Below are 27,838 nucleotides of genomic sequence, written 5' to 3' on the forward strand. Positions count from 1 at the left end.
TTACCTCCAGTATGGTGGGCTAGAAGGACAAGTGTGCTTACCGCCATATTCAATACATGGAATGCGCGATGCCCCTGTTTTGAAGCCAAGCTCCTGAGCTCTGGCGCTATGCGCTCGCTGCGAACCAAGCGGGTTCTCGAAGAACTAGTCCAACACGTGCCGTGTGTAACGGTGTATGTGTGCTTGACTATTTTTATAGTGAATATATTTGGACCAGCACTACGTTGATTTGCCGCACTGACTGTTTACTAGCATCCGCAGTTCTTTGTAACTAAACCACGTGACATTTGCTACCGTCACGTCTGTCTAGCCGAAGATCCCTGCAAGCGAAAGATATTGGAATGTTGCGAAGCACGTGACCGCATGTCTTATCTTCGTTGGATGATGACAGACGGGTCGAAAAACAAAATAAAGAGTGGCTACTGCGTCCGAGAGCTCGCCTCCTTGATGGTTTCTTTCTCATCACTGTTTCTTTTTAGCCTAGATTATCGAGTTGCTGTGTACAGGAAGCTGGGAACACTTTGTCACGGAACATAGGCCGATGGTAAATTGTTCAACTAAATTGTCATTTAGCTAAACTATGGCGCTTTCTATACACCTCGCCGCACGAGTGTACCTCGCCTGCACCTCGCTCTTAGTTGTTATGTAATTCTTTTGCTCCCTATGTAACTATAAAGGAACATGGTATCGGCCATAAAAAAACGAAATAGTGGCACCGCAGTAGTATTCTCTCTGCATGCACGGTTTTACTGTTGACCAGTAGAACGACCGAGTCATACATATAGCGCGGAAGATATATTCCTTATTTCCTTGCTCCTTCTTCCTTGCTCCTTATTTTGTTGCAGATATATATATATATATATATAGAGAGAGAGAGAGAGAGAGAAGAAAAAATGCCTTATCAAAAAAATGTATTATTAACCGAAAATGCTTGAATGGAATTGATGTTATACAAAGAGTTCCTAGAACATCATGTTAAACTCATTTTGTCCACTGATTGAGCGGCCTAATAGCGCTGTTAGCGTGACATTATACAATAACAACGAATACACTGATGATGATAAATGGGGAAATTCGCCACCTGTGGTTGTGGCCCACAACCGACAGCCTTAATGCCGTCATTATAACAACAACAACTTTATTTTTGACATTGGAGAGTGGGGAGTTTCAGGCGATACTCTACCCTATTGGTGGTGGGAATGGGAGGAATAAAATAACGAGCCCCTTCACAATAACAATCGAAGTCCGATGGTGTCCAGAAATGTCAGAAGAGCTTTGAGCGCAGAGCGTTGCTGGGCTGGATTGGGCCAGGGACCAAGAAATTTCGATAGGGAGAAAGGGCGAGAGTCCAGCTGACGAAGAGACTCGAAGAGTGTGGTTCGGGAAGGTTGGTAGTGCGGGCAATGAAGAAGAATATGCTCCAGATCCTCAAGAGCACCACAGTGGCAGTAGGTGGGAGAGTCAACTTGTCTCAAGCGGTAATGCCACTGAGCTGTAAAGGCCACATCGAGGCGCATTCGGTGGATTAATGCAGCATCTTGACGAAACGTGTTTCGTGGCATGCGGAAAGCGAGCGTTGGATCAACTCTGCTCAACATAGAGGGGGGAAGAATGTCGGTTGTCCGTTGGCGGGAAGCCAGGGGTGTCACTAGGCGTCGCAGAATTGAACGGCGGTCTCCTCTCAGCAGAACAATACTGGTCCGTTTCCGATACGAGAGTGCTGCTTCTGCGGCGCTGTCGGCCTGCTCGTTCCCCACGACACCACAATGGGCTGGAACCCACTGGAGAACTAGCCTGTGGCCTGCTGCGTAGATAGTGTGGTAAGCCATTAACACATCTGTGACTAGGGGTGCGGATGGGCCTCGTATGCCGGAATTTTCAATTGCTTGAAGTGCAGATTTGGGGTCTGTAAAGACTGCCCATTCCCGGGGGTGTAAAATCAGCAATGTGTTGTAGAAAGAAAAGGATGGCATAGAGTTCCGCAGCTGTGGAGGAGGTTGGATGTGAAAGGCGTCTTCCGTGCACTACGCCTTCGGATGGTATGACGAATGCTGAGGCGGACTTGTTGTTTCGGGATGCGCCATCGGTATATGCTGCCATAAACGTAGAAAACTTCTTATCTACCAGAGCATGAAAATGGGCTGGAGGACTTGAAGGGGGACCTGATCAAACCCTAACCGGAGTTTGAGACTTCATAAATGAAAATGCACTACTTGATGTTGCCTTTTGCGATGAGGTACACTAGAAGTCAAGAGTCTTGTGCTTCAATACTTGATCTGTTCCTGGTGCCTAACACCCTTCACTGCCAAGTACTTGGTTGACATTCAGATCACAAGATGCTTCTTGAGATGCACCATATAAAATTTAAAGGTCAGCTCCGGAGATACCTTGACTTCTTGAAACTGTAACAATATTCTGGAAGCCCATATCGAACTGTGTCTGAAAGCACCCTTCATTTCCACAAAACAGCCGCATATTTTAAATAATCGTAAATTAACCATTTCGAAACAGACATGGGGGCCGCCATTTTTATGACGGCAGCTGTTCACGCGGTCTATATCGCCGACGTAAGTGATATCAGTGTTCTTCAAGACTTCCCTCCCTCTCTACGGAGCATACGGGAATGTAAACAGGCGATGGTGGCAGGGAGCGTCTGCTCGATCGACGTAGGCTTCTTGATCGCATCGTTTTTTTAATATTTGGGATGATCTGCCAATGCTAAAACACGCTGTTGATACCACTTGTGCAGTTAGGATTCGTGCAATTATGCTGTCGCGTTCCGGCCAGCGGCAGACTGGCTAAGAACGCAATGAACGTCACGTATATCGTCAACGGAACTGTGCTACGCCTACAACTGCGAACATACGAAACATATTTTTATTCGCATTGTAGGTGTCTTTGATAAAGTAAGTCAATTCATCGCTTAATTGAAGACTTCGCTTTCTTATAGTTACAGCTCACCACTGCTGCATCACTTGCGCATATCTTTCTCACTCTCGAATACCTGGCGTTTGACGTTACAGGAGCAGTAATCATATTTCTTGGCATTATACCGGGTGAACGAGTTGTGTTTGGCAACGCCATGTTATCGTATACACACTGCAGGTACTACGTACATAAGAATTGGGCTTGAATGACAACCTTAGTGTAGATTCGCGATGAACGTATTTGCCGAAATTTTACACTGTCGAGAGAGCAAGCACCAGATACAAGAACAAGATACTTACATGAGGGCATACGGGACTTATGAGAGCTGAACAGAAAAAGAAAGGAAGGAAAAAAATAAACGAATACAAAAATACACTGCACAGTACAAGGACACCATGCAAGTGTAATTATCAGGGATATCTTGCACCTTATTTCGGCTGGTTTACTAGTGCAGTGCAGCCATGAGCCAACACATTAATCAACCACAAAAAAAAAAAAAAAAAAGAGAAAAGAAATGAAGATGAGTTGCTTCCATATGTGAAAGACACCAGTATTACATCTGGATCTGCATGCTGGTTTCAGGAGCCGATTTACTTCTTTAATCAATGCACATCTCCACACATTCCACAGATACTGAAATTTTACACATAACACTGAATAGACCATAATTTTATTGAATACACAGAGATCATAAAACTATCTGGCTCCCCCCATAATCCCTCGCAACAGGTAAACAAGCACACTGCAAGATGGACATAATACAGGTGTCAGTTGAGGTGTTCTGTGATAGGTCTTAGGTGCAGAATGAGGTCATTCTCCACAAACCAGTGAAAGGGGTTGCAACACCACCATCCCACATGAACATAAAAGCTTCTTCGTACCAATTTTACCGTACCGTTTTACAAACCAAGGTTGGAATAGAACGTAGAAAATGGGCACCTTGAATAGCAAAACTCAAGCAGCTCTGACGTCACAGACCTCAGGGCTATCAGTGGAATTGGCTGTATCTCTGAGGTCCTTGACATTCGTGCGTTAGTCAGGCATCTGTTCGAGAGCTTTTATCTCGCGAAGTAGGACACATGAAAAAAAAAAAAAAAGATTGATCAGCGTTATGGAGCGCAATGCATGATGCACCCATGATGTAACAAACCACGTCTATGAAAGCGTCCCAACCCCTTTGATTTTTCCCTGGCACTTCATGTAGCAAAAATGCCTAAAGAACATGGAGTACCATTTACTGTGTGCTCCAAAATCTTGTGTTTGTTTCCCCATCCCCTACGCTTCTACAGAAGCCACCGATTAATGGCGAATGAAATGCCAAAAACTAAAAATCCTCGGTATGCGACTGTTTGTACATGTTCGCTGAAGCCCTTCTGCTGTCGACTTGCATTTAATGCCTTGCACAGTTGTTAGCGTTTACTCATACACTGTAACTCTTGCGGTGAGCCCCCCTTGTGTAGTCTCTTCCTTCTGTTCGAGGGCTCATGAACGGCTATCGTCCACAGAGATCAAGCAGAGCACCAGAAAGCCCCTGGACATACCCTGATATGAAAATTAGCATTATTAGATCCCTAAAACAGACAGAACAGGCTTGTGCAGTAAAGAAGCAATGCAATTCTCTGTTTCAGTAGTTTTCTCACACACATTCCTTATGTGTAGATACAATATGTGGCACACAGATAAGGTGGAAGTGATACATGACCTACTTATCATGACATACTTAGATACATGACCGACTAACAGCACTGAGACAAGGAAACTTTTAGTGCACACAATGGCGGGATGTCCTTCAGAAGGGGAAGTACACCCACTATCCCCTACAACACTTCGAATGTTCCAGTTCCTGTAAGTGAGGAATGCAGGACAGTTGCTTAGTAATCGCTGCTAGCTTGAAATACTGTAAATCGCCTTCGTGGGGCCAAAGCAGCTTCCCAATGTCTTGATGTGCACATCTTGCATGGTGACTTTGATGCTCATGAATATGTGAAGCAACGTTATGATCCAAATATCCATGACATGCCAGAGTATAATGAGCCATTTTACTGGAAACAGGTTGCCATTATCATTGCTTGTCCATGTGCGCACACATGTACATGTTCACGATACTGTGGCATCATTATTGTAGCACCAGACGTTGCTTCACCAGTGCTGCTGTATGTACCTCTTTCCTGGGGCCTGAGAAAGGAGAAGCAGAAATTATAATTATACCCGTTAAGGCTAATATTGTTAGGAAAAGTGCGAAAAAGCATCTACGTATTTAAGAGCTACAAAATGTGATCAACAATGTTGGCAGCATAGCTTGCCCCCAGCTATACCCCTTCTAATAGGAAATATGTTGTCAACCAATGGACAGCATACATATGTGTTATGACGGTGTGCTACAAAGCAAATGTGGCCCTCTTGCAATGTGCTATGTGTCAAAACGATGATTCACAGGTAGATGAGTCTTTCTCATGACTTCACCTATTTCTGCTAATCTGTGACGAGCATGCTGATCGTCATCCCTTGCTGGTCAAGGTACTCAGTTGCTGGAGTCAACTTCATTAGTATAGAAGGATAGAATGGAATTTCTGGCACGTAATAACTTTACATTACAACTTGAATACACAGCACTCACAGACACAGCCCGGTTTTTAAAGAGGAACAACAATATGCTGCTATGTATGCAGGATATGGTGTGGTTCCATGGTTGGGAAAAGGCCGAATATGATCACACAGAAGTCAAGACATACACAGAGTGTCTCAAAACAGGAACTCCTAAGTTGTTGCTGATTTCAGCTGCTGTGACTGTTTTGTCTCCCCTGTGCCCAAGCTCAGACTTCTCCAAACTCATGTAATTTCTCAACCAGCTTCTCTGAGAAACTGCGTAGTTTTACACACAACCGCGGATTATAGGGTTTAGCAGTCCCATATTTGTCGTTCACATGTTTACATTGTGTGCAAGCCATAGTGCAAGTTCGTGCGGACACTTACCCGCAACTTTGGTCCTTTGTTGCTATCCTCTCCTCTTTGTTGTCGTCGAACGAGGCAGGTGCCGCATCCCTTTCCAGCGACTTTTACAGTCCAAATCGGCCGTCAGGTGAACGACCTCGTAACATTCTGATGCAAAATGCTTCGAGCACACACGACAGTTGCCTTGATAAGTTCAGAGCACTCAACCACTGGTTTCGTACCACTCAATCACGCACAATATCAACTGGGAACCTGGCACGAAACATCTTTCTTAGTAGCGTGCCTGCTCGTACTGCGAGAAGCACGGCATTCTCACAATTCACTCACGCTGCATCTCTCACAAAGTGACAACTTAGATGAGGTTGTGTGTACTGACTAGCCGGAGTAAAAAGATGATCAAATTAAGACGCGGAGAAAGGTGCCCGTACATACACGACTCTCGATTTCGCTTTCAGCCTGAGTGACGAGTTGTGATTGCTGGCGATTGCGAAACTGCGAGCCAGCAAACAAGCCAAGAGGAGCCAAAGCGAAAGCTGAGCGTGACGTCAGCTGTTCAAGCGGACGATCGGACGGCAAACCAAAAAACAGATTTCGCAGTAAATACAGGGTATTCTCCCAAACTATTTTGGAAGTACATTCAGTAGGCATCAACCTTTGTGCCTGCGAGTTTTTGTTGTAATCTGTGGCAGTGAGTTTCCTCCGGAGCTGACCTTTAAGCATGACAGACCTTAAATCCAGATATTCCACGATATTCCTTGGGGAGATCCTTGTACAATTTTAACTGGATCTGTAGCATCTCGAGAAATGTTAATATGGCCTGAAAATTTTTCAAGGCCACTGTACACATGTCCACAACAAAGTTCGTGTCCAAGAAGCCTTACAGGTGGGGGGGGGGGGGCTAATATGTTTATTAAGAAAAAAAGAAGGAAAGGTTAGCCAGGCAAAGAGCCGGCTTGCTATTCCAAAAAAATGGGGAAAACGAAACAGAGAAGGAAGGAAAGATAAAGGAAAAAACGGGGAAAACGAAAAAGACAAGGTTTACACTCAAAGACCATGGCTGACACGCGAAGCTTAGCATCTTAAACGTCGCATAAACAAAATTAGACGGCCTGGAAACTAACCCTGGTTCCAGGTTTGACGAAGGCACTGAAGGAGGAAATGAGGAAATTAAGTGAGACTAAAAAGAAATATTATAGCTACGTCTTTGTTGTGTACTCCCAGCAAATTTGGCATATGACTACTCAAAGTATGGAGCAAAATAGGAACAAAATGACGCACAGCAGAGAACAGACTATATAGAAGATGTGGCAAACTCTAATAGATCTATCACCGTTGTCGCACAACTTAAACTCCCGAATTATTATTAGTATGACATTACTTTAAAGCAGCATTACTTTAACTTGTATCTCTATTTCTTATTATGCCACTGTGGGAGGTAAATATGAAGCAGTCTTCTGCGGGTAGATTGGCAAAGGAAAAAAGTGGATATGCTAGTCCAAAAAGTCTCGGGACTGATTACTCCAGGACGCGATATTGTGGTCTTCTGGGCAAGACAATATTCCGAATGATTTTCTTAGATACGTAACGGATACGTAAGGCAGGAGTCCCGACTTTGGTTTCGAATTTTCTCTTCTTTCCAGCTTTTGTGAATTGCTAAAGCACATCTTTTCCAAACAAGTAACATTATGATCAAGTAACAGCTTTCCTTGCAGCATATCCGTGGCCCTGGCCCTGGCAGCATGGCCCTGTTTGATTTCATCCACGACTTCGCATTTGCTTTATGTAATAACCTACAAATTGAAATATTGGTTTTGCATCTCTCCAAGGCATTTGACCGTGTACGTACCCTATAGAAAGCTGACACCTAATACCAAGATCATGGATTGGCTTCGGGACTGATTCCCTGTCTGATCGAACCCCATACACCTGGGGTATACGACAGGAGTCAGTCTTGAGACTTTTGCTGTTTCTTGTCTATATGCACGATATGTTAAATAACATTAATTGTAAAGCATGTTTATTCGCTGATGACTGCGGTACATATCGCGCGATATATTCCGAAAAACGTAGGGATGTCAGAACGTGCGTCCTCAATATGCCGATCGTTCTCTCTCTCTCTTTTCTTTTTTTCGCTTATGGCTCACCTTGCTCGCCTCATATTACGAACCTTTGCAAAGCAGTTTAGAACACATCAACGAGTTGTGTTACAAATTGCACCGACAAAACTGTGTATATGCTGTTATATGTAGAACAAAGGCTTTGCCAACATCATAGTATACTTGCAAGGGAGCTTAGTACAAATATCTTGGGGTCGCCGTCCCGTCCGATTTTAGATGGAATTTTCACATGCGCTTAATTGGCATCACAGTCAAGAGAAAGTCTCTTCTATCTCAGAAGAACACTTCATTATGCTACTGCTTAGGTCAGACTACCGGTATATAGAACACTCGTGTTACCGATCGTCACGTTCGCGAAGGTAACTTGGCACCCCTTTGCTGCGTCTTTTTTGCGGGTTTCTTTCGAATTGTCGCCACTATACGAGTGTATTATGTGTATATATTATATAATTAATGTACGTTCCTTACTCCTTCCCAGGTCCCTTCTGAGACCAGTATTCTGAAATAAATGTATAAATCGTTATATTTTCGTGTCGTCCCCTTTGTCTCATATGCAGACTGTAATCAGCAATTATATCGCTTCCGTTGGTTAGCTGCAGTTAACGTATATCTTACGCTTATATAGCCCACCACCGACTTAAACATTTCTATCACAATCCCCCGCCCAAGCAGCACAATGTACTGAAAGTGGAGCGCAATAGGGGTGGACGGTATGTGTCTTATCAGTGTTCTTTAGTGTCAGGAGTATGTTCAAGGCCTTCCACCTACCCGTCCACCCCTATTGCACTCGACTTTCAGTACATTGTGCTGCTTGGGCGTCACCGGACCTCGCAACCTGGAAGGTAAAGGTCGCTCAAATGAAGGGAACGATGAGCACATATCACGAATATCACTACCCAAAGGCAGAACCGGCTGCTCGAACACGTCTTTATCGTTATCAAAGTACACGTGTCCCAGACCCGAGGGCTGATAGGGACGCGCCGACGAATGTCAGCACTGATATCTGGGTGTGCCATTCGTTTGCTCCTGCAGGTGACACTCAAGGGGCATTTTGCATGCAGAGCAAAGAAAAGGCACGCTCATGGATTAACGGCAGGTGTGTAATCACGTGACGAGTAGCACTGTTAGATCGCATAGCGCCGAGATACGCTTGGCGCCATCTCTCGGCAGGAACATCGGCGGGTACATACGACAACCGCCGAACGGCTAACCAGTCCTTCTAGCCCACCATACCTCCAGTTACATGAGTTAGCCTCCAGCTTTGGTTTCGTAGCCGGGAAGACAGCCCAAGTACGGACGAAGGCTCGAGTATAACCAATGGCTGGGGTTTCTCGACCAGAGTCCACCACAACGACAGGTGGTCAGGTGATCGCCGATTTACAAAAAGAAGGTCTTCGGAGGAGGCTTGAAGGTTAGGACCAGGGGTAGATCCCCCGTCAGTAGCCATTCGTAATCTGCACGAAAAGAGCGTGCGAAACACGTGTTTTTATCTTAAACACACAAACGTACAATCTTCTTCAGTCACAGAGTGGCACTGATGGTCCATCTTCTCAATCTTCCTTCAATAGTCGAAGCCCTTCGCAACGTACGTTGAACGGCACCGTCCGACAGCTGAGAAACGGGCGTATCAATCGGTCCGTCCAATGCTTTTGCTCTGAAAATATGTGACTGATTATAGAACGTATTAAAAATAATGATGAAGCGTACCTTTAGACCACAATCCACCGCAGTTGGTGCAAAAGAAGCGGCCCTGCCAATCGCCCGAAATACGTGAGGCTGAAAAAAAAACGACTTCACGCGCCGCAAAAGTGTTGTAAACTGTAAACGAAACTCTTCAAACATTTCGACGACGATAATGACGACATGGGTATTACTTACGAGGATCTACCAAGCTGAGCATGATGGCACGAGAAGGACGACCAAACGATCACTTCGACATTTATAGTAAAGCTTTTCGTCTCACTCTCTATTACGTACTTGAACGTGTTTGGACTTGTTAAGACGTGTTTGAACATGTTTTGACGTGCTTAGACACGCGCGAACCGTCGAAGCCGTCCCTGGACATACTAGTTCCTCTCTCTCTCTCTCTCTCACTCACTACCGTGTTTGGACATGTTGTGACGTGTTTAGACATGAACCCCGCGATAAGAAAAACGTCACACAGCACGAATTAGTCTAGTGGTCAGTGTATCACAGCAAATGCGGGAGGTTCCAATCCCACTCTGGGTCTTCTTTTCTGGGACGGCTACACAGGATGTGCCAGCAGTTCCTCTCTCTCTCTCTCTTTGTAGTCCTTGAACGTCTCTGGTCTCGAACCCCCCTGTGTCTCCCCCTCCTCGTCGCACGGCATTGGAGGAACAAAAGGCAGCGTCTTGTCACAGAAGCAAAGTGATGGATTTACGTAATCGATGGATATGACGTAAATGGGGTTAGTGCGAGCGTGAGAACCCTGTACTATAAGATGGTCATCCCCCTGTACCCCCTCGTCCACTATCCCCGTATCAAGACCGTCAAGACAATGCTGCATACATTCCAGACAATTTTGGACCTTCTTGTCCACATTCGCCCACCTTTTGGTAAGAGTTTCTCTATCTCTTCTTGTTTAGAAATAGTTCCTTTCTAATACCTAACGTTTCTCTGCAGGTTTCACTGTAACACACATTGTGCAGCTGTTCTTCCAGCTGATACCCGGTTCGGGGGGCGATGTACCCCGCTTGGATATGGAGTCGTTTTTGCGAACGTTCGCCATCTTAGGCGAAGAGGACATAGAGACAGCTACGACAGAAGTGCTCATGGCGTGCTACGCCACGGAGTGGCGAGAAATCGCCGTGCAGCGGGGACTAGAGGGAGAGCTCTTTTTCAGAATGCCCCGAAGCTTACAGGAGCAGACTTTACCGCTAGAAGGCAGTGGCGCTTTAAGCCTCGGCGCAGCGGAGCACCTCCTCTACTCCCTTGTGCACCAGTGGAACAGAGCGAGTGCAGCGGGTTGGAGAGAACTCGCTGAACGCTGGATGGCTAGTCAAATGCTGTGAGTGTTTTTCGATAGCGGTTTTTGCTCGTAGAATCTTTATTCTGGTACTTTATTACTAGACTGGATCCCTGGGTTCTTATGGAAGAGCACGACCACGAACATTCCATGTAAACGCGAAAGGCAATAAATGCGTATCGTCTTTCGCATAACGAGACTCTCTCTCTTTCTTTCTTTCTCTGCCCCAAGACAATAGAAGAATAGGAAACCAGAGATCCTGCGTATAAAAGCGAGCATGGGATAATCCGCAGTTAAAAATGCCGTCAACGATGGCACCGAAATGTTGCCTCTGCTTGCACAGGAGGTAAGTGCATTTTTGTGTAGATCGTTGTTTGAGTAATGCCACTTTTTCTCTATTCGTAGGTTCACTCAGGAGATTTCAAATTGGGGGGAGGGACTTCATGCCTAATATGAGGTCCGATTAGGCTTAGCGAAGTTCAAAATTCGGCGGAGCATCCTGCTCTATTCAAAATTGGGAAGGGACGCAAATTTATGGCCAATATGAATTCTGATTAGGCTTAATGGAGAATTGTGGTGCATCTCCTGCACCAGTCAAATTGGGAATGGGAGAGCGAGTTTATGGCCAATATGAATTCTGATTAGGTGTAATGGGAAAGATTTGGGGGAACATTTTAATCTGGCTTTATTAACATTTAACTCCTTCTTTCATTTTTCGTTAGATTATTTCAAAACGGGTGGGAGAATTCGTGCATAACACGAATTTCATTAGAGTCCATGTTGATTATGCAAAATTAAGGAGTTCCTAGAGGGAGAATTATTTCAAATTGGGGTTAAATTGAATCCTTCTTTCATTTGGTTGTCAGCGTCGACGTTATATGCGATACCGCAACGGCATCGAGTAAGTCATGGCACGGGGTCCAAAGTACAGACGGCACAGGCGCAATGCGAGGAGGAGGACGAGGCACTCCCCAGTAAACCATCTACATCCTGTTATGTTACGTTGTTGTTTAAAAGAAAACGACCGGCCACGGTGCACGCGCGTGGCTCGCGTGATTAACTTCTTGTTCGCCATCTTTACGGACACGGTTGTATTGTGTGTTCATCTCCATTAAAAGCTAAGTTGATGTTTGTTAAACATCTATCCGATCTTCTTTCATAGACATAACATGGTGTCAGAAGTCAACGTCCCCGCTCCCAACAGCCTAAAGCAACATTGAAGATCAGTGATCACGACAGCAACAGAGCTTCAACATGGCCTTCGCGTTTCTCCAGCCACCGCCGCACTTTGTGCCTGGAAAGAATCCGTCTTTCGAATGGGATCAGTGGAAGAAGTCCTACCAATACTATGAAGCAGCTACGGAGTACACCGAACAACAACAACAACTTTATTTTCGACCTTGGAGAGTGGGGAGTTTCATCGCCACAGGCGATACTCTACCCCATTGGCAAGAAGCCTGATTCAGTACGTAAAGCCTTACTTCTACATGTACTTGGACCAGCGGGTCGAAGTTACGTGGACGCATTTCCGACCCAGCCAGCAACAGCAAAGGACTCCGTCAAGTACATCTTTGACAACTTTGACACGAAGTACAAGCCTTACCGGAACGTTACGCAGTCTACTGCAATTTTCAACACAATGGTGCAAAAGCCAGGTCAATCAATAGACGACTTCGCGACTGAGCTCCTTCATCAAGCAGAGCGATGTGATTTCGGCGACAAGAAAGATCGGCTTGTAGGAGATAGGATCATCGTGGGACTACGCGATCCCGCCCTGAAGGAACGTTTGTTCCGAGAGTCAACTACGTCCTTAGACAAAATCATCGCTACGTGCAAAGCAGCAGAAATCTCCAAACAGCAAGTATCTTCACTCATCGACCGCTCCTTGGAAACAACCGTGGATGCACTTCGATTGCGGCACCATCAACGGCCACGAGGACGTCGTAGCAAACCTCAAAAGAGACAACCGACCAGCGTTCCTTCCCAGCCACGACGACAAGCTTGTTCCAGGTGTGGAACATATCACGCAACCCGTAACTGCCCAGCATATGGCAGTACTAGTCACTTCTGCGGGACGTTTGGTCATTATGCCAGCGTGTGCCACCAGCGAAAGAGGGGGAGCAACTCGGATAATGATGGCAAAATACGAACACTCGAGACAAGCAACTACGATGGTCTGCTGGATTTAAGTACATTAACTGTTGATAGTGTGGACATCAGTTCCAATTGGCATGAAACAGTTTTGGTCTGCGGACATCCCGTGACCCTCAAGCTCGATACCGGATCAGACGTCAACATCCTCCCCAAGTCACTGATTCATCAATGGATTCATCAGCTCCAACTTAAGCCAACATCTCTATCAGTTTCCACATACACAGGAGAGAATCTCCGTGTTGAGAACGAATGTTTTCTCACTTGCTCTGTGAACGGATGCGCCAGAGACATCAAATTCCTCATCGTCGACATCAGCGCAAAGCCGATCTTGGGTGCAACTGCATGCGCTCAACTTAACCTAGTTTGCCGTGTCATGCAGCTGGACAATGATGGAGCCTTGTCCTCAGCATCGAGGGAATACTCTTCCTACGAAGACGTCCTGCTGGATTTTCCCGACGTATTTGAAGGAGCTGGCAGATTGCCAGGTGTCAATAAGATAACCCTTCGGTCAGATGCCAAGCCTAGCATTGTCGCTCCTCGCAAGGTACCAGCTGCGATTGATTCAAAAGTGAAGGAAGAGCTCGCTCGGATGGAAGCAAACGGTATTATCACCAAGGTCACTGAACCTACAGATTGGGTGCATCCCATAGTGATTGTGACCAAGAAGAATGGATCACTGCGCATTTGCCTGGATCCACGACGGCTTAACGAAGCCATAAACAGGGAACATTATCACATTCCAACACAGGATGAACTGTTTTCACGTCTGAGCGGAAGCAAGATATTTACAGTCTTCGACGCAAAGTCAGCATTTTGGCAGCTTCAGCTTGATGAGCCCACCTCTTTTCTATGTACGTTCGCGACTCCATTGGGCCGATACCGTTTTCTACGGTTGCCCTTTGGTTTAAGTATCGCCCCTGAACTCTTTCAAAGGTCAATGGATATGATCTTTGCGGACTACGACAAAATCTGGCCGTATTTCGACGATATACTTGTAGCTTCTCGCTCGAAAAAGGAGCACATCGCAATGCTACGTACGGTGCTGACTATCGCACGCAAGAACAACCTGAAGTTGAACCGCGACAAACTACAAGTGGGACTGTCAAGTATCCCCTACTTGGGCCACATGCTAACCACGAAAGGCATTGCTTAGATCCGAAGAAAGTTGAGGCTATCACAGCTATGGCAGCCCCAACAAACAAACAGGAACTGCACAGATTCCTTGGGATGGCAACTTATCTCAGCAAGTTCGTCCCTCACTTTTCGGAGGAAACAGCCTACTTGAGAGAACTACTCAAGAAAGACGTTTCGTGGCAGTGGACTGAAGCAGCACAAAAGCAGTTCAACCGTCTCAAACAACTGCTCACAACGGCGTCAGTTCTGCAGTTCTTCGACAACGAAAAGCCTGTAGTCATCTCAACCGATGCTAGCTCCTACGGACTCGGTAGTGTTTTGCTGCAGGAGCAACAGCCCGTAGCCTATGCATCAGCAACACTGACAGCACCTCAACAATGCTACGCTCAAATTGAGAAAGAGCTCCTGGCGGTTGTATTTGCTTGTGAGCGTTTCCACTACTACATATTTGGGAGGCACGTAACACTGCAGAGCGATCATAAGCCTTTGGTTGGCTTACAGCGCAAATCTTTCGACAAGATATCCCCAAGGCTCCAACGTCTTCTATTGCGGCTACAAGCGTACGACATCGAACTCATTTATGTGCCGGGCAAGCAGCTTGTAGTAGCAGACGCACTGTCTCGCGCACCACAGACAACAACAGTTGAAATAGCTGATCACGAAGACTGTATCCAAGTATGCACCCTTGTGACAGCCTCAACCCCAAGGCTGGAAGCGATTCGAACTGCTACATCCAACGACCCGACCCTACAGATTGTCGCATCCTACATTTGCAAAGGATGGCCAGATCATACTCATAATGTGCATGCCCAAGCAAGACCATACTTCCACTGTCGTGATGAGCTGCACTTAGTCGATGGTTTCGTCTGCCGAGGTCAAAGATTGGTCTTGCCCGAATCAGAACAAGGCAACGCCCTTGAAAAGCTACATGTTGCACATCGCGGCATTGTCGCTTGCAAAACCAAAGCCAGAGAAGCAATTTACTGGCCCAGTATGAATCAAGACATCGAAACCCTTATTGGTCGGTGTCAGACTTGCCAACGGTACCAGAGGAATAATCAGAGGGAACCTCTCGAAGATCGCACCATTCCCACACGCCCTAGGCAAAGGATTGGGCTGGACCTGTTCTACCTGAAGGGTGCCGCTTACCTTCTCATTGTTGACTATTTTAGCAAATTTGTCGAGCTGCAATCAATGAATTCAACAGCAGCGCCAGCTGTAATGAACGCTGCAAAAGCAGTCTGCGCACGGTTCGGTTTGCCCGACGAGATCGTTTGCGACAACGGCCCGCCTTTCGACTCTCAAGAATTTAAGGGATTTCTGTCAACTTGGGACATAGTTCACAACCCTACAGCGCCATATAACCCAAGGTCGAATGGCATGGCTGAGCGATCGGTACAAACTCTCAAACACTCACTGCTCAAGGCATCTGAAGACGGTACCGACCTCTTTCTCGTACTTATGGACTACAGAAACACGCCTTCGGAAGGCTTAAAGTCCCCTGCGGAGCTACTAATGGGAAGAAGGATCGGAACGTTAGTTCCCACTCTTCCGCAGCAGCTGAAGCCCCGGTTTCCTTGCACCAATGCCTACCGGCAGCTTAAGCTTCGTCAAGAAAGGCAACACGTTCATGGTGACAAGAAAACCAGAAGTCTCCAACCACTGCGGATCAACCAGAATGTCTGGGTCAAGCACCAGGATAAGTGGGTACCCGCTATCGTTACACAAGTGGGACCTCAGAAGAGGACTTACACAGTTCGTACAGAAAGTGGAACTGTGTATAGGCGCAACAGATTTCACCTGAAACCCGCATATGGCCGGACATACCCGTTAGAGAACAGCACGAAACAATCGTCAGCAGTAGACTATGGCTATGGCTATCCTCAGGATCAGCAACAGCATGATGATAATGCGGCATCGGCACCTGGTACAGCTACTAGTCCTGCTTCTGCATCGCCAGTGCCAGCGCTGGATCCTGCTACCGAACGACCAAGTTCTGAGACTGCACCCGCCACAGTTGTTACACGCTATGGACGAATCGTCAAACCACCCCCGCGTTACCCAAACTAAAAAAAAGGGGGGGGCATGTTATGTTACGTTGTTGTTTAAAAGAAAACGACCGGCCACGGTGCACGCGCGTGGCTCGCGTGATTAACTTCTTGTTCGCATTCTTTACGGACACGGTTGTATTGTGTGTTCATTTCCATTAAAAGCTAAGTTGATGTTTGTTAAACATCTAGCCGATCTTCTTTCATAGACATAACACATCCCAGCGACGTCCATGTAACATCCTGAGCGTGACATTCGGATATCCCAGGGAGGTTCGCACAGAGCCTATAGACGTCTTTTGTACGTCCAATAGATGGCCATTTGTCCCGCTTTTTCCACATCCACGAGACGTCCCACTAACTCAACTAATGGACATTCGGACATTCAGAGGATATTGGCGCCACCAATTGCGATCCGTGCGCACGAACACATATTTTGAAACATTTTGCGAGAGTTTTGGTGGTGGTGGTGGTGTGTGTGTGGGGGGGGGGGTCGGCACCATTAACGGACCCGTAACTATAGAGAGTGGCCACCACATAACTATTTCGTTCCCTGGTTCCCCTCTGTGCCCGTTTCTGGTATTTCCCATAACGGACGCAGATCGCGGCGGTTTAAATAAAGCAAACAGAGAAATGGAAAAGCTCGCAGTCCAAAAAGCTTCGAAAGGTACTAGCATTTCCTTTCCAAGAAGAAACAAATACTATATATTGCTTGTCGCGCGAACTTCCGCGAATTCGAGGGTACTGCTCGCCTCCGAAACAAAACGGTGGGTGAGCTGTCTAAGTATAATTCGATTATAAGCACAAAAACAACAATCATGTGAGGAGTTGCGTGGTGTATTAACTCTGCAACAAGGTAACGCCTGTGTTTCTTACTCCTCTTGGTCTGAGACACTCAGTAGGTTCATCGAAAGTAAACTTTGAGAGTGCCACAGAATTCCGCATCTCTGCCTCTTTCGCAATAAGTGATCAATGTAACATAGACAGTCAGTTTTGGAAGGAGCAAAATCCTGCAATCTTGCACAGGACCGCCCTTTTTTCTGAGAAACGTCATTCAGCCCCTGTTTGCACGTACTTTTTGGTTCGTGATGCGATCACCTCAGAATATCCAAATCTCGATGTACCCAAGATATTCGCTTTGGGACGTACAGGGGATGTACGGAATTGGATATCTCCAAGAACTAAATATTTTGAGGAGACAAACTGGACGTCCATGTGACGTCCATGAAACATAGCTACAGTTGTTACAGCTGTTACAGACATCTGCGACATAGTTTGGATCCAATCACGAATATCCCTGGGACGTACATAGGATGTCTCGACGTCTTGGACGTCTGCGACACATTTTGGACGTCTCCAGGATATTCGTGGTTTACTGGGTCTGGTTCTACGATGATTGATCGAAAACCCACGAGGGGCATCCATCCATCCACGACGTGAGACGTTTCGTGGAGCAAAATGTAAGCTGACCGGCTCTGCTGTGAGAGTCTATTCTATATATGGCATTGTTTTTCAGGAACCAATAGCAGCTGTCACCGCATATCATAAAACACAGGAACAGCCGTACAGCAACCTCCCCGATAGCCCAACTACCTGCCTGTATAGCAGTACGACCCCTCCTTGCGCAGCTTCGGGCAAGAGAGACCCACGAACGTCCTTGTGAATCGAGAGACCGTGGAACAAAGTGCAGGCATCTATCCATCAACTCCTTTGTATGTATTCAATAACGATGTTTCAGTGAAAAAAACACAGTCTTGTCAAAGTTATTCGGATTGTTTAATGTGTTGCATTTCAATAACCAAACGGTATTTCAATAAATCGGTGACAAAGTTCACGATGTAGACTGCTTGCAGATGTCGCTGCTTCCGCAGGGCGTACATAATATGAGCGATGGCATGAGCGAGAAGGTCCACGATGTCTGCAGCGACGTAGTTGAATTCTGCATTGGCCAAGCTCACAAATTCGCTCATAATTCCCAGGGGTCCGTCCGGAACCGTTATACAGACGTTCTTGTAACGGGCGTAGATCCGACACACCATCTCCTGCAGCGACCCCGTCTATGACCCGTCGACCATGTCTATCACGTAGCGAAAACCAGTAATGGCGAGCTCGTTGCGGGGACTTTCGTTGTTTCGTTCGTCTCCACTTCTTCCCAAGAAGCGTGGGTCCGGGAACAATTTTGTAACGAGTGGTAGCTGAACATTTTCAGGTATTGATGACGCGAGCGCAGTGCGCGCTGCCTTTATATAAATAAACACGTGCAAAGAAACGAGAGCGAAACTGAAACGGAGAAGCAACCCGCTGTCGCTAGGAGCATGCGCAGTGAAGGAGGTGCAGAGGGCGCTAGGAGCGCGCGCGCGCGCATGCGTAGCGGCCGCGGCGCGGCGCCCCAGTCACTCGCTCGCTGGATCTCGTAGAGTGCAGTCGTGCGCTCGGTCGCTCCGCAGTCCATGCGCCGGCTCAGTTTGTGACTTGCTGCCTTTCGGGAGCGATCGCACCGTCGCCACGGGGGGAAAAGGTGAGCGATTTGCCGATGTTTGCGCGTTGTTTGACCGCGCTCGTTTTAAGCCTTTTCTTGCATGTTTGCCGTAATGGATATTCCCCGTACGCGCATGTTTAGACTTGTTTAGCAGTGAGCAAGCCTTTTGTGCGTGTTGTCACATGTTTAGCGGTGTGTGCCTAGTGGTTCCCGCCTTGTGTTAGTTGCGCAGTGTTGTGATGCTGTGGTTAGGCATAACCGGTCGTCCCTAAGCCTTTTCCCCGATGTGTACTGTTTTCTCCGTGCTGTTTAGCAGTAGCGGTTAGACCTTTTCTCTCGCATGCCTAACTTGTTTAGGAGTGTTGCCATTTTTACCTGCCGCTAGTATCTTGTTGTTCTCTGTCTTTCTCGCATAGAGCTATGATGGTGGCGCCATCTGATGTGATGCCTTGCAACTAGGTGGCCACCTGTCGTCGATCTCCGCAACTGACGGGTGCTAACAAGCAACATGGCGGTCGCTGATCACTCGGGCGTTCCGGAGCGGTTTCTTCGGCACGACATCGTTGATTTTCGAATAAATTGTTTCTCTCCACTCTATTACTATCTATTTTTTTCTTTTTTATGGACACAGGCTGCCGCCAATTCACAACTTGGTCTGGAAACGACCCAGGTAGCACAAAAGGTTGCCGAAACGTTGTCGAAATGTGCACAATGTAGTCGAAACGTTTCAAACAAAAAAATGACGTGTCTATAACATTGTAGAGAAAACGTTACAGATTCAACGTCCGGAAACGTTGCTTCCCTGTTACGCATAGAACGTTGCAGGAGAAGTTGCACCGGGAGGTTCGCGAAACGTTACACAAAAGAGCCAAAAACATTTAATCTAAACTGTTTTCTCGAATCCAACATGCGAGTGCTCTGGTATCTGACTCGCTTCCTTTTGTATCTGACGGACGTTCCTGAACCTGAAGTTTAGCTCATCACCGTACACCACGTGTTAAAGATTGAGAACGAAGAGGAGAATGGGGGCGCGGGGGTCTCGCGCTTTGGGGATTCGCTTGTAGGCTGAGCTACGGTTCAGTTCACTTCTAGTAAAGTCGGGTCTGGTATCGGGACACAAAACCGTGTGAACGAAATTCGCCGGTTGACAACAGACTCCGCATGGCACCATTGTAAGAGCCGGGACAACCCAGCAGATCTTCTAACTCGCGGGATTTCTGCTCATCGCCTACAGAACGAGTCTCTCTGGTGGCATGGAGCTCCATGGTTGTCTCAGCCCCGCGATAACTGGCATTCCGAGTGGTCCGATCATCCTCCGTCGCCACCACCGAGCACTGAGGACGCTCCTCTACCATCAATGTGCAACGCTGCGTCAGCAGTACGTCCTCCGCCTGTGTTCAGCTTAGATCGTTACGGCACTCTCAGCCAAATGCTTCGAGTCACTGCATGGGTTGCCAGGTTCATCAAGGACGCCCATCCCAGAAAATCACACAACCGCGGCCCGTTAACTGCATCCGAGATCGCCGAAGCGGAGCTATACTGGATTCGGCAAGTCCAAGAGGAAGTCTTTCACGAAACCCTCGCACTTCTTCGTCGTGCCGATCCACTGCCCCGCTCCTCGCGGCACTGCGGCCTTTCCTGGACAGCGACCAGATCCTGCGTGTCGGGGGTCGACTAGCTGAGCTTCTTGACTCAGACAGCTTGAAACATCCCATCATCTTACCAAACACGCACCTGTTCACGCATCACACCGTGATGCACACACATGTACGCTTGTGCCACGCAGGGGTCCAGACGACGCTACTTGACCTGCGCAGTCGCTTTTAGATCCTGAAGGGGCGTCAGGCAGTGAAGTGTGTCGTCGCTAGGTGCCTCGTATGCCGCCGCATGAAGCTTCGACCAGAGCACGCTCCACTTCCGCGTGACCGTATAGCCGAGTCCGGACCATTCCATGTCATCGGCGTGGATTTCTGTGGCCCCTTTTATGTCAAGCAGGGTCCGACTGTCACGAAGAGTTACGTCGCACTTTTTACGTGCGCCGTCACACGAGCCGTCCACCTGGAACTTGTTAGCGACATGACCACTTCCTCGTTCCTGCTCGCCTTTCGGCGCTTCATCGCGCGACGCGGCGTTCCATCCGTAGTCTATTCGGACAACGCCCGGACCTTCCAAAGATGCGCCGGTATCCTCGCTCTCCTGCCCGCCGAGGATGTGCAAAACTTTGCCGCCAACCTTCGCATCACCTGGAAGTTCAATGTTCCCTACGCACCTTGGTGGGGCGGGTGGTGGGAGCGGATGATTCGGACCATGAAAAGCGCACTGAAGGTCTCATTTGGACGAACGCGTCAGACCTTTGAAGGGCTCACCACGTTGCTCCACGAAATTGATGCGGTGATAAATAGTAGGCCGCGTGTGAGTTCTGATCCCAACGAAGCGCCACCAATTACGCCCTCGCACTTCTTAACCGGCGGCAGATCAATCCAGCTCCCGGCATCCCCAGAAGAGGAGCAGGTTGGGACGACGACGCTGCACAGGCTCAGGGAAGAGCAGCTGCAAGCTCTCGCGATGTTTTGGCGGCGGTGGAAGAGAGAGTACCTCCTCCAGCTGCGCTCCGCCCACGAAAGTTCCCGCGGTGACCCAACGGCGTTGAAGGCGGGTGATGTAGTCATCGTGGGAGATGACTCAACACCACAGCTCCTCTGGAAAACGGCAATCGTAACCGCCAGCCACCCAGGTCGAGACGGCGTCGCAAGAGCATTCACGCTAAGACTGCCGAACAAACGACATATCGTGCGCCCTGCGCAGCGGCTCTACCTACTCGAAGCTAGCGTGGATCCTGGCCCCGGGGAGGATGTTAAAGATTGAGAACGAAGAGGAGAATGGGGGCGCGGGGGTCTCGCGCTTTGGGGATTCGCTTGTAGGCTGAGCTACGGTTCAGTTCACTTCTAGTAAGTCAGCTGCTGGTATCGGGTCTGGTCTCCTTTGTCTACACCACGCGCTCCTCAACCCACAACCGTGCACAGAAAAGAGTAGATCCGCAACTCCGATTAGACGAGCCAAAGAGAAACAGTCAACGACACTTAATCAACTTAATACCAGCAAATAGCAACCTCAACAATGCATTTTTTCTTGCATGTGGAGCTGATAGCAGACGCCCTATATAAGCGCTGGCGACAGGTATCCCTCTCGCGGCCTCCACTCATGAATAAAGTTACAATTAAGAGTTTGTCGTCGTTATATGTGCGTCACCTTCATCAAAATTAACTTTAGAACACGTACTGGACCAGTTAAATCCTAGAACAAAGTGTTCGTGAGGCAAAATGCATGTGCCTGGGTATCAACAGACTACTTTGCGATCACGATCGCCATCGACATTGTACATCCACTTCCTTTCCTCTCACTGGCGCGCACAACCAACAGCACGTTGAAACTTGCGTCAGGAACAAAGCACCGGAAAGATCCTTTGGACATTTGATCTGTTACAAAGGTATACATGTGTGCGTGCTAAAGGACGAATGCGATCGCGGTGACATTTGCATGTCAGAATTCTAGCAATGAAACGAACTAGGCGTGGGACTTGTGAAGTCGGCAGCAGGCAGAAGCGTCGCCGTATCGCGGAACGTATGCGTTTACACATTGAGGCAGCCCAACGTGACGAAGACACAACAATAACTTCGGAAACTAGGAGTGCATGGGACGACGTGGATTGTGAGACTGTCGTAGAGAACGAGTCATTTAGGGGACCGATGCCGTCGCAGCTAGAATACGAACACCAGCAAAGTGAAAGTGACGTGGAAGATACGTATTCTTCTGCCAGCAGCTGTAGCAGTGTGGATGTTTTTTTTTAATTCCGTGTTAGCGCCGCGAAGCAACTGTGGCTATGAGCGGCGTATAGACGTGGACAGATGAAGAGAGGACAGCAAGAAGTTAGTATGCGTCCTGGGCCGACTTCAAGGGGCACTGTGCCGACATTCGTCTGGAAAGTCTTCGGAAAACCCAGGGAAAACCTCAGACAGCACAGCCGGTGACAGGATTCGAACCCGTGTCACCTCCCAGTCTCGGCGTGGAAGGCGATCACTCTAACCACTATGCCACGGGAGCTGGTAGTGTGGATGTATCCCCTATTGAGGACGACATAGAACTGCGACCCGATGAAGAGGAAACTGTGCTTGCTGATGACGAAGAACGTGGAAACAGTGCACCGCATGATGGATCAAACGTCTCCACATCCCAAGGACCGACGCAGGGGCGTTCACAATGTCTGACAAGTAAACTCAGGAGCTGGGCTCTGACCACAAATACATGCGCGTAGCATATGACGAAGCTGCTGAAAATTTTGCTACCGTACCACCCTGAGCTCCCTTGCGAAAAAGCGATAAAAACCGGGCTTCGTCTGTGTTGTCTCTTTGTGTCCCCTGCACCGGGGTTTTATCGCTTTTAGATCTCCCTTGCGATGCGCGGACGTTGCTACAGACTGTACGAAATGCAGAAGTCACTGAAATGTGCAACGGGTACTACTATTATTTTGTTGTCACCGCAAGCTTTCGAGTCTGATTTTAACAGGCGGTTTGCCCGACCGCTGTACCAGGATAACATTGTCAACTAACATTGACGGGCTTCCGATTTCAAAGAGCTCCAGGACTCAGTTCTGGCCCGTACTTGTTTTGGTAAACGAGGCGATTTCACAGACACCATTCATTGCAGCACTATATGTTGGGAACAGCAATCCTGAGAATGTTGGGGAATATCTAAAGGACTTTGTGCACGAGATGACTGAACTCACTACGAAAGGCATTGTTTGCAGCAATGTGAAGTACACAGTGTTCGTTCACGCCTTTGTTTGTGATGCATCTGCTAGGGCTTATGTTAAGTGCATTAGAGGACATTACGCTCTTTACGGCTGCGAAAAGTGCACACAAAAAGGGGTGTATTCTAAGGAGCACAGAAAGGTAATCTTTCCTCGTGTAGACTGCCCTCTTCGTACAGATGAAACGTTCTTAAAGGAGTACAGAGGGCCATCCAAAAAAATTTCAGATTAAGACACCTGATGAAAGTGTGTGTGTCATTATACCGAATAGCGCGAAAGGTTTTGATGTGTGCAATTTGTTTCCCAGAAAAAAACTCACATAAACATAGCTCCGCGCCTTCACCCTTAACTCGCCACTCCAGCTATAACGAGGATGAGGAGGTATGATGGCACGTCACCGATGACGGCATAAGGAGACTCGTTCTGGTTTGCCGATCAGTGGGGGTCAGCGCATTGTCCCTTTGCCGCCGTAAACCTGTTTTGACAGTTTTCCCGGAGTATTGGGGATAGAAGGAGCGGCCGAAACATTACCGAGCAAGGAGAAAGGCTTTATCAGAACCCCGAACAGCCGAGTAGCAGACGACAGCGGAGTAGCAGACAACATTTTTCTAGGCCAATCAGCGAGCGTTCTCCTTATAGCGTCAGCGCGAGGTTCCAGGCAGATCACAGGCTGGTACTGCTCTTCACCACCGTTGCGCACGGTCGCTTTTTGCGGCGTATTTTAAATTCAATTTCTGCGATAATTATGACTCTGTGGTGTAAATTACTTCGCATGGTGCATCTTACTGGCAAACTTAACAGTTTTATAAGAAGAAAACTGGGTGTTAAAAATGACTTCTGTGCTACTTTAAGCCAAAGTCAGGTAGACCACCACAAACGCTTTTCTCCTTTGCTTGACATGAACATAGGCCTTGTCACAAAGTTCCCTGTGGAATATATGCATTTGGTTTGCTTGGGAGCAATGAAAAGGCTGCTTGTGAAGCACTGGGTGTGCACTAAACCTTCTTCATCCAAGCTCCCTGTGCAGTCTCGGATGGACATTTCTGAGAGGCTGAAATGTTTCCAGTCTCATACTCCCTGTGACATTAACCGAAAGCCTCGTCACATTTCTGAAGTGGACCACTGGAAGGCTACTGAATTCCGGAGCTTCCTGTTATATTTTGGCCCTGTAGCCCTGAAAAAAAAATGGAACGCCGGTTTTATGACCATTTTTGATGCTGAGTGCTGCGGTGACCATTCTTGCCAGTCCACAGCTTTCTTGCACACATTGGCGTATCGCAGACACTCTCCTGAAGGACTTTGTTGGCGCAGCTGGAAGACAGTACCGGGATGGAATTTTCGTATACACCATCCATTCGTTGGTACACCTAGCTGATGATGTCCGTACGCTTGGACCGCTCGATAAAATATCTGCATTTCCATTCGAAAACTTCCTGGGTCAACTGAAAAGACTGCTTCGATCACGAGCACTTCTTCTCCAGCAAATCATAAGACGGATGTCAGAGATGCGTTCAACAGATGGAAAGGCAGTGCAGGTAAATGAGACGGAGCTCCTTCAGGTACACACGAGGGGTCCCACGCCACCAGACTTCAACGGTACACAGTACAAGGTACTTGTAATGCGTGGCATGCGACTCTCCCTCAAGATTTCAGACTGTTGTGTACAGCTGAAGGATGGAAACGTTGTGCTGATCAGAAACATTCTGCATGAAAATGGAATAACCAGCATCTGTGGAAACTTCTTTGCTTCACTGTGTGACCTCTACACGAGCGGGCTGCCCTCATCAATGCTTGGCATATACAAGGCTGCATGACTTTCGTCAGTATTGGCAGTATGGGACATAGGACAGATTGGATACAAATGCATTTGCCTCCCATGCAGCACTGACAGTTACGCAGTGTTCCCTCTCCTGCATTTGCAAGTCCCCGAGTCCTTGTAATGCAAATGCTGCTGTTTGCCGTTGTATATATCTTGTATATATTTTTCAATGCAGAGGATGCATTGACAGGTATGAATGCCATGTCTGCATAGTCTTCTTGTCCTGTACTGTCAAATGTTAATAGAGACATTCAACAAATTCTTTTATTTTGCAGGTCGCGTGAATGTATAGTATAGTTCATTTTACGGACAAGAACGATGTTGCTGTCGTTCCCACTACATGGATAGCTAATGGGATGTCAGCCTGGCCACCGTACAAAAGCACTGTGAAAATCACTAGGGCTGTTAGAGAGATGGAAAAGCCAGGCCACGACTGGGGCAGATTCCATTGCAGGGTGCTGTCGTCGTCTGGTAAGTCTGTTTGTGTGGCCTAGTTGGAAGGAAACGAGGAGCTTTGTTCATTTATTGATATTATTTGTTGTTGCACAGTTGGTGCATTTGTTGGTGCACAGTACTTTTGTGCAACACCATCTGTATGTAGCCCAATCAGCATATGTCTTAGTTTCTGAAAGCTTCTGGAACCTCTCCAGTACATATCATTGAATGCTACCACTTATTTCCCATTCACAACACGTATAGGTATGGTACCAGCTGTAACTTAGTCACTTTGGTATTCCTGATTGCGTTCGGCTACTTGTGCCATTTCACACAGACTGTTACGAAGTTGCAAAACACAAAGAGAAACGGGTAGAAGAGACATCGGATCTGACAACCGATGACGACTCCAGTGCAAAACGAAGAAGGAAAGTTCCCCGGCGTATTGTCTCGACTTCTGAGGAGGAGGATGACACAGAAGCGGTGACAATCCCGAGAAGCACAGCGATAGAGGCCTCAACAGAAGCTCCAACGTTTTTCAGCCCACCACCACCACGTCAGAGTCTGCATCGTGAGCCGCTGCACCCGCACGTAAAGCATTCCACACGAGAGGTGACACTGAACAGTCTGCAGACGCATTCAGCACCTGGCACGCATCAACAAACTGAGCCGGAGGTGATTTCACTCCTTCCTGTGGTTTCTGAAGCAGACCATTTAGATTTAGAGCTACTTTTAGAATCAGCAGAAACGAGGGATTCCCTGGTAATGTATACTAAGTGCCAGTGGCGTCGGAACTATTTTTCCACTGGGGGAGCGAAAAAAAGTGCTACCTTAAACATCATCATCATCATCATCATCACTTATTTTCCTTGAGGGCTCATGTTGGCGTTATACATGATTGCTGCACGAACTGTAAACGTGCACCTACACTCTTAAAAATGAACTTCACCACATAGCACTCTCCTAGCCAACCATCACCCCGAATGACAACGTTCTCGTCCCAGATTTGTTGAAAACGGGAGGAGGAGCCTATTTTGTGCCGTGCATAATGGAACAAAATAGACTCCTCCTCCCGTTTTCAACAAATCAGAGGCGAGAACGTTGGCATTCGGAGTGATGGTTGGCTAGGAGCGTGCTATGTGGTGAAGTTCATTTCTAAGAGTGTAGCAAATGACATGTGCATATTTGTACAGTAGATCTAAAGTAACATTGCAGAAGTACTGTAATTAAATAGCGCTTGGTGGTGGGTTAGTCCGTATGAGTTCAGTGCATCCGGCTTTTTTTACTTCTGCGCAGTGCCTAGACCTCTATGGCAAGTAATGCGTAGGGAACTTCGGGGACTTGTCCCCGGGAATCGCCGTCGCGGCATGTACGTGTGCCGGGACTGGAAACGAATATCGTCTGATCAGCAAGCCTTCTGCGAATAAACCAGACTTTCCTGGGCTGGTCTGGAGCTCAGCAAGAATGTGTCCCTTTGACACCCAGCCTTTTGACTGGGTGTCACGCTGTCGTTATAACTCCCGGGCGACTCAATAAGAAAAGCCGGATAAATGAAAACAGCGGATGAATTTTGGACATCGGTACGATGGAAAGCGTGGAGCCACCAATCAGGTTAACAGTTAGAATATTCTACTATGACGGGTGAAGATATACACAAAAATACAACAAACAAGCTCCGATACATCTCTTTCCAGAGGTGTTGCCTTCTCCGATGTCTATGGCATTTAATAATCCTGTAACGCTGCTGCAGTCGAGGACTTGGTGGCGCTCCCTCGACGTTGCCATTGGCGACACATGAACACAACACCGGTGCGACGTTTCGTCTCAGTTCATCGCACTTGTCGTATTACAGGTCTTACACGCCAGCTCGAAGTGGGCACCCTGTCCACAACCGACTGAAATCTCTGGCTGCGCCTCGCAAACCGCCATTATAACAACCCTCTGTGTTCAACCGGGCGGTTTTTTCGTATCCTTATTTC

The 27,838-nt window shown here is 47.5% G+C and overlaps 2 protein-coding genes across 2 annotated transcripts; both read left to right on the forward strand.

The window, feature by feature from the left end:
* The first annotated feature begins 12,331 nt into the window (after nt 1–12,331).
* LOC135398618 (uncharacterized protein K02A2.6-like) lies at nt 12,332–14,290 on the forward strand. Its single transcript, XM_064630004.1, has one exon. It carries the CDS (start codon nt 12,332–12,334, stop codon nt 14,288–14,290), a length of 1,959 nt encoding a protein of 652 aa, XP_064486074.1.
* A 6,395-nt stretch (nt 14,291–20,685) lies between these two features.
* LOC135398619 (uncharacterized) lies at nt 20,686–21,663 on the forward strand. The gene has a single exon (XM_064630005.1). The coding sequence runs from the start codon at nt 20,686–20,688 to the stop codon at nt 21,661–21,663; it is 978 nt and encodes a 325-aa protein (XP_064486075.1).
* Nucleotides 21,664–27,838: the final 6,175 nt, after the last annotated feature.

Source organism: Ornithodoros turicata, chromosome 6, assembly GCF_037126465.1.
Source record: "Ornithodoros turicata isolate Travis chromosome 6, ASM3712646v1, whole genome shotgun sequence".
NCBI lineage: Eukaryota > Metazoa > Arthropoda > Arachnida > Ixodida > Argasidae > Ornithodoros > Ornithodoros turicata.

Excerpts from the sequence above, each read along its gene's own strand:
- LOC135398619 (XM_064630005.1), top strand. The coding sequence starts at position 20,686 with ATGAAGCTTCGACCAGAGCACGCTCCACTTCCGCGTGACCGTATAGCC.
- LOC135398618 (XM_064630004.1), top strand. The coding sequence starts at position 12,332 with ATGAAGCAGCTACGGAGTACACCGAACAACAACAACAACTTTATTTTC.